This window comes from Chrysochloris asiatica, unplaced genomic scaffold (genome assembly GCF_000296735.1).
Source record: "Chrysochloris asiatica unplaced genomic scaffold, ChrAsi1.0 scaffold00093, whole genome shotgun sequence".
NCBI lineage: Eukaryota > Metazoa > Chordata > Mammalia > Afrosoricida > Chrysochloridae > Chrysochloris > Chrysochloris asiatica.
This window is the reverse complement of record NW_006408611.1, coordinates 11939027-11946765: the sequence shown is the minus strand read 5'-3', so window position 1 is coordinate 11946765 and position 7739 is coordinate 11939027. Positions and strand designations below refer to the sequence as shown.

General features: G+C 43.7%; 1 protein-coding gene across 2 annotated transcripts in view; it reads right to left on the bottom strand.

The window, feature by feature from the left end:
• Window positions 1-7121, bottom strand: part of USP39 (ubiquitin specific peptidase 39) — a 58251-nt gene extending 51130 nt beyond the window's left edge. For both annotated transcript variants that reach the window (XM_006866600.1, XM_006866601.1), the window contains exons 1-3: window positions 6765-7121; window positions 2176-2245; window positions 78-172 (exon numbers count right to left, since the gene is read on the bottom strand). In XM_006866600.1, the coding sequence (XP_006866662.1) occupies window positions 78-172; window positions 2176-2245; window positions 6765-7026 (427 nt within the window). In that variant the 5' untranslated portion in view covers window positions 7027-7121. The remainder of the gene's footprint in view (window positions 1-77; window positions 173-2175; window positions 2246-6764) is intronic.
• Between the last annotated feature and the right edge of the window lie 618 nt (window positions 7122-7739).

Sequence of the window (7739 nt, the reverse complement as noted above, 5' to 3'; positions counted from 1 at the left end):
AAAAAAACAAAACTCTAAAGCAAATCTATGGCTAGTACAGAACACGAAGCAAGTTCACAATGTGAACATACACTTACCCTGAAAGTACTTGCCACACACCAGACAGGCATATGCATTAATATGGGAGAGGGAGATGGAACACAGTTTTTCAAAGTCAAAGTCTAGCACACTCCTAAAAGAACCAAAACAAAAGACAATTAATCGGGGTAGGTAACCAGGAGGACACTACGTTCTACAATGAGAAATATTATTCTTCAGAGAACAGCTCAACAACTGCACATAAACTGTGAGGAGCATTTCTCATCCACCATACTCCAAAGTAGGGTCAACATATCTCAAGTCGATGACTTTCTTTACATTAAGATTTATAACCAGTCAAGGACCTTCTCCCACTGTCAAACGCTACCAGAACTGGACTAAAAAAAAATGACTTTTTATAAAAGTACATTCTTATAAAAATAAAAAATTACCTTTGTTCCTAAAAGTAAATGGAAAACCTTGAAGAATTTTAGGGAACAACCAAAATTACTCGAGTTATATAAATACAAAGTAGTAGTATGAGTGCGGGCAGGTGGTGGTGGTAGTGGTATGCTGTGGAGTCGGTTCCTACTCAAAGGGACCCTGTATAGGGTTTCCAAGGCTGTAAAAGGCACAAAAACATCTCCACTGAATCCATGAGTGGCAAAAGGATTTCTCCTCAAATATCAACTCTATTATAAAAAGTCATTTTTATAAAAGGATATATTCACTTTTTATGTCCTTTTGCCTCCAGCCTTTTACTTTGGACTGCTGTTGGGGCCCTGTTCCGTCCAGTTCTGGTAGTGTTTGACAACTCTAGAGCTTCACTATCCAGTAAAGGGGCCACCAGTCACGTGGTGTTATTTATGTTTAAAAATTGTAACTAATATTTAAAATTCAGTTTCTCGGTTGCATAAGCCACATTTCAACTGCTCAATAGCCACATGCAGCTTGTGTCTACCACACTGGGCTGCTCTTGCATAGAGCAATCCTATTTTTGTGGAGAGTTCTACTGGGTAGAATGAAAAGCATTCTAAGGTCCCATCTGGGTCAACATGAGGTAAATACCTCTGCTGTAAGACAACATTTTGTACTTAGTTGTTTTTTTTTCTTCCCTCTGCTGAATTCCAGGCACTCAGAATAGTAGCTGGCATATATGGCACTGCACAAATATTTAATTTGGGGATTGTCATTCTTCAGGAAATCCCATTCCCCATTATTCCAACATACACAGCAAAATGAACTAACAGCTCTTTATGCATGTGGCTTATTACAAAGCATTCCTATTCTACAACATGCACTCTGACTCCTCATAGTAAAGGGAAAGGTTTTTTAATAGCACCTACCCCTCACTTTTCATGTATCGTGTTATCTGACATTTCACATTTATGACAATAGTAAAACATCTATCTAACTATATTGTGCATTAACAACATATGTCTGAAGCAATGAATGCCAAGGTGCAAGACAAGAGCAACACCATCTGTCATAGTTAAGGTTATGTGTCAACTTGGCTGGGCCATGGTTCTCAGTGGTTTGGCAGGCAGGTAATGCTGTAGTCATCCTCCATTTTGGGTTTGAAGTGGTCATCATCCATTGTGCATACTGCTGATTTTGCATAACAACCTGGTCTTTGAACCCTCGCCATGTCAGTAAGTGAGGAGTGTTTAACAGCAAGAAGCACAATTTTCTGGGCAGAAAGCTTTGCTGTTGTTAAGTACCATGGAGTCAGTCAGTTCCGACTCACAGTGATCCTGTACAGGGTTTCTGAGGCTGCAAATCTTTATGGGAGCAGAAACCCGCATCTTTCTCCCACGGAACAGCTGGTAGTTTCGAACTGCCAACCTTGAGGTTAACAGCCCAATTCGTAACCACTATGCTACCAGAAAGCTTTATTGTTGCTGTTGTGACGTGCAATCTAGTCGGTTCCGACCCATAGGGACCCTGTATAGGGTTTCCAAGGAACAGCTGGTGAGCTTGAACTGCCGACCTTGCAGTTCAAATGGCTTTGCAGTCTGGAGCATTAGCCCACAGCGCCACACCAGGAAGCTTTAGGAGGGTCAAAATTAACATGCTGCCCCATGAACTTTCTGCACAGATTGCACTGTTTTTTGTTTCTTTGTGTTTTTTTGCTGCCTCATTACCCAAACTACTGACCTGTTAATGGTATCCAGATATGGGCAGTGGCGGCTCCTCCGGTCCTCAGAATCCACACGGCCATTCTTGGCTGAAAGGAAAATTACCACAAGATTTGGAAATGGGAAACCTATACTCAGGGTCAACTACTAGTACAAGGGACACAGGAATGGAATGAACTAACAAGATGGGTCCTTATGCAAACAGCCTTGCAACATTTGAAAATACCATTAATGACACAAACCAAGCTAAGAGACTAGCTGGAACACACATAACACAATAAAGTTTTTGTTTATAGAAGACTTATAGAAATTCTGTGAATCACTAAGAAAGACAAATAACCCAATAGAAAAATGGGCCAAAGACATGGAAAGGTATTTCTTAAAAGAGGAAGACAGCCTACATACATTACAAGACGTTCAACCTCATTAGTGCATGATATACCACTTCACATCTACCAGAGAGTAAAAAACAAAGTGAGAGAATTCCAAGTATTGGAAAATAGGCGGCGCAACGGGAATACTAAAGAACTGCCAGTGGAGGTATAAGCTAGAACAGCATTTTGGAAAATAGTATGGCAGGATCAAAGCTAAAAGCATGTAGTCCCTTGGACCCAGCAATTTCTCTTCGAAATATACACACCCTAGAGAAACTTCCACACACATGCACTAAGAGACATTATTTCAAAATAGTTATAGCAGCAATGCTTTTTTAAAAAGCCAAAACTGGAGACAACCCAAATGTCCACCGCAAAGAAACATATTTTGGTATATCATCAATGAAGGAGTCCAGGTATGGCGCTGTAGGATAAGCACTGAACCAACCGCAAGGTCATTTGAATTGCATCTTATCGGTTCAAATTCACCAGCCACTCCTCAGAAACCCCATAGAGGGTCGCTATGAGTCGGAACCAACTTGACTTAACAACAACAGCATATCCTCAGTGGAATATGAACATCTATTTGAACAAACCTCAAATATATGACTAGCTCAAAGAAAAGGGCAAAGCAAAGATTACATACAGTATGATTCCATCTATATCAAGAACAAAATAAAACACTGTACAACTTAAGGTTACATGTATGAGATAAAACTAAAAAGGAAAGTAGAAAATAACTTGAAGAAATCTCAAAACAGCAATAATCTAAGCAGGAAAGGAAACGGATACAATTGGGAAGGGACCTATAGAAGTTTCTAAGTTACTGGTACTTCTTAAGGTGCATGGTGTTAGGAAACAATTCTCCGTGGACTCACATTTCTATATATCTTCTGACCAGAGGCACTGGCTGCCTTGGCTCCAGATTATCAAGTCAAGGATGTGGATATATCCTTAAAAGAGAGAAACTGTCTCTTACAAAGTAATGCACCAGACTGCAAAGCTGTTTTAACTGCAAGGTTGACAGTTCAAGCTCAGCAGCTGCTCTTTGGAAACCCTATACCAGGTCGCTATGGATCGGAGTCAACTCGACAACACTTAAAAACAACAACAACAAACTAAAGGCAAGTTCAGTACCCATTATAAAAGATACAAGTTCTTGAAGCTCAGGGTTTCTCTCTTGTAAGGAATCCACAGTGTGTACAGGGATGACATGGACTCTTAATGTTACCTGTGAATAGTGACTCAGGGATTTCACACAAATGCTAATAGTCTCATTACTGATGTTACTGTACAATAAACTGTCCTTTGTCTCCAACCTAGGAGGTGCAAATCTTTTATCAGTATACATGCAACTGTGGCAGGTTAACTTGTTAGCTCGCAAACAGGGTAAAATCTTAAACCTTTCACAGTTCTTGACAAGCTGTAGATTTAAAGATACGCAAGGAAAGCTTCAAAAAGTTCATGAGAAAATTCCGTTTTCTTTTAGTTACATTTTTCCATGAACTTTTTAAAGCCTCCTCATACATTCATGTTGTTGTTAAAGTGCCGTCAAGTAGGTTCTGACCCATAGCGACCCTGTACAGGGTTTCCAAGGCTGTAAATCTTTACAGAAGCAGAATGCCTCATCTTTATTCCACGGAGCGGCTGGCAGTTTCAAACTGCTGACCTTGAGGTTCGCAGCCTGATTCGTAACCACTACACAACCAGAGCTCATATTCATACACATCTTTAAACTATCCTTGTTCATTGTAAATTCAGTCTTAGTACCTACAATTTATTTCACAATTTTTTTTTTTTAATTTTAAGATTAACAGCAACTGGGATCCTAGTTATGTTCACCAGTGAAAACAACTTCCTTGCCACAATTATGCAAAATGTCTCACAAACCATTTCATTTCCCAGAAAAGGGTAGCCTGAAGGTGACAGTTATTTAAGTAAAGGAAATCAGAGAAAACCCTAAAACTATTTAGATTAGACTCTGCACATAAAACAAAAATATAACAGAGAATCCTGAGCAAGAAATTTAAGAATACTGGTGGTGGTGTGCCGTGGAGTTGGTTCCAACTGACAGTGACCCTTCATATGGTTTCTGCAGTTATAAATCTTTACATGAGCAGAAAGCCTCACCGTTCTCCCGCATAATGGCTGGTACTTTTGAACTGCCCGACTTGTACCCACTACGCTACCAGAGCTTAAGAATTACTATCATGGTGGTGGTGGTGGTTATGTGCCGTGGAGTTGGTTCCGACTCATAGCTACCCTGCACAGGGTTTCCGAAGCTGTAAATCTTTACAGGAGAAGAAAGGAGCTCTTGTAGCGTAGTGGTTACAAATCGGGCTGCTAACCTCAGGGTTGGCAGTTCAAAACTACGAGCGGTTCTGTGGAAGAAAGATGAGGCTTTCTGCTCCCGTAAAGATTTACAGTTTTGGAAACCCTGTGCAGGGTCGCTATGAGTCGGAACCAACTCCATGGTACTTAATAACAACTACAGTACCATAAAGGAGCATTGTAAAGTCCTGAAGAACAAGAGCTGCTCTCCCCAATTCAGCTGCCATTTCAATACGCTCCTACTAATTCATCAGAATGAAGTATAGAGAAATACATGAGGGCTTCATAAAAGTTACTGGAAAAATGGAATTAAAGAGAATGAAATTTTCCCACAAATTTTTTTGAAGTCCCCTTGTACATTAAAGTCCGGAACACAAAGTTGAGAGAAGTAAAACTGGGCAGGAAAAGCTTCAGAGGTAGTAACCAGGGGCTGTCAGGTCAACTCCAGCTCATGACGACCCCATGTGGGTCACAGTAGAACTGTGCTCCATGGATGACTTTTCAGAACTCATTCGGTCAATCTTTCGGTTGGCAGCTGAGCATTAACCACTTCCACCACCCAGAGACTCCTCAGAGGTGGTGGTGTTAAATGCCATTGAGTCAGTTCCGACTCACAGTGACCTTGTAGAGAGTTTCCGAAGCTGCGGAAACCCTCGTCTTTCTCCCAAGGAGCTGCTGGTGCCCTTGAACTGCTAACCTTGTGCTTATCCAACAGTTGGTAGTTGTTGATGTGCCATCAAGTCAATTCTAACTCATAGCAACCCTGTGTAGGGTTTCCAAGGAGCAACTGGTGGGTTTGAACTGTCAACCTTGTGGTTCAAAGTCCAGTGCTGATCCTACAGCACCACACCAGGAGTCCCTAAGGTGATGGTAGTGTTGCTAAATGTCATCAAGTTGATTCCAACTCATAGCAACCCTGTATCAGGTTTCCGAGGAGCAGCTGATGGGTTTGAACCACCGATCTTGTGTTTCACAGTCCAGTGCTGATCCTACAGTGTCACACCAGGAGTAGGACCTACTTAATGGGTGACAGACCTTCAACAGGATTCTCTGGGTGACACAATTAACTAAGTACTCGACCTCTGGACAGAAGTTTAGCCATTTGAATCCACCATGTGATGCTTCAGAAAGCAAGCCTGCTTAAGTGTCACAGTCTTGAATACCCTGAGCAGTTCTACTCTGCACACATGGAGTTGAAAGGTACTCCACAGCACCCAACAACAAAAGGCTTCCAATAAGTAGGAAGAGACAACATGCCAGACAGAAAACCAAGGCCAGGTGATGAGCTCTCCAGATCCCATCCACTCACAAGCACTAGGGGATACTGAGAGTCCAGAGGAAGGAGGCAACCAAGAAATTTATGAAGGGGAATAACAATTTCACTGGCAGGACTATTTCCACTAATTTACAGGCAAGACTGTGAAACCCACTTGTACAAAACACAGTGAAACTGGACCTCCAGTTTGGTGCCAGTGCCCACCGCTTCAGCTGTCAACTCGGAATAGTCTGGTTGAAGGAATTACAGCATAACCAGCATTTTTAATCAGTTCATTCCAGTTCCACTGAGAATTTGCATTTCCACCCCAAATATACTGAATGAGAACAGAGATGACACCAATACCCCCAGGTTAGACTCACAAGAAAGGCCGGGCGATCAGCTTCCAAAAGGTCAGCCTTGAAAACCCTAAGGAGTGTATATATGGGTTCGCCATGAGTCTCATTCAGATCAGTACCCTCTAGTTCATGCAGGAATTTTCATTATTAATATTAGTACTGTCCTCATTAGTGCCTAGGTCCTGCCACCCCGACCTCTTGCAGGGAAATCACAAAAAGTTGGAAAAAGGGTGGATGACGCAGGGGGGAGCCCGTCCGTCCCAACCCGACCCAGCCTGGCCCAGCGCACCTCGCACCTCCCGCTCAGGCTCGGAGTCCTCATCGGCCTCGCGCTCCCGCTTCACCCGCACCACCGGGAAGGCGGGCACCGGGGCCTCGCGAGCGCCCGCGGGCTCTGCTTCCCGCTTCACGCGCACCGGGCTGTTTCGGGAGCTCGCCGCCTCAGGCTCCCGCTCCCGCTCGCGCTTGACGCGATTCGAACTGCCCCGCGACTCCGACTCGCGTTTCCCGCGGGCAGCACTACGAGACTCCCTCTTGGACCGGCTAGACATTGCCACTACCGCCCGAGTCGCCCCGCGCAGGCACCAGCACGCTGGAGCGTTCCGAAAGCAGCCAATCAAGAGCGGTTCTGTTATCGAGCCCAAGGAACTCTACGAGTCGCTCTAGGGGCCAAATCGCGCTGCAGGAAACTTGTGGGAGGTGCTCCGCGGTGCGCTCTTGAGGGCTTTGTGGGCCTACTGCCACCTTACCCCAACATCTCCAGTTTAAAAAGGCAGGAACCTTTTACTAGCTACCGACTTGATGAATTTTAAAAAGCTGCCATACCGACCCAGATTTCTTCAAGACACTGTGTGCCCAAAACCAAAATCGTGGCTGGTTCTGTGGTGTCAGTGTCTTGCAGACCAACGCCGCAGCACAGAACCAGGCGGTATTCCCTGGTTCTGTGCTGATAAACAAGCTTATAAAATTCAAGCTTCAGGACCTATAACTTTTCACATTTCCTTCTGATGCCAGTACTTGCTTGTTTTAATACCTGGATTGAACCCTGGGGACTCCTGATGTGGTGCTGTAGAATCAGCACTGGACTGCAAACGACAAGGTCGGCATTTCAAGCCAACCAGCTGCTCCTCAGAAACCCTATACAGGGTCATTATGAGTCAGAACCTACTCCACAGCACTTAACAACAACAACATTCCATAGGACAAGTACTGGACTGTAAACCACACGATCTTGGGTTCGAGCCTACCAGTCACACCACAGGAG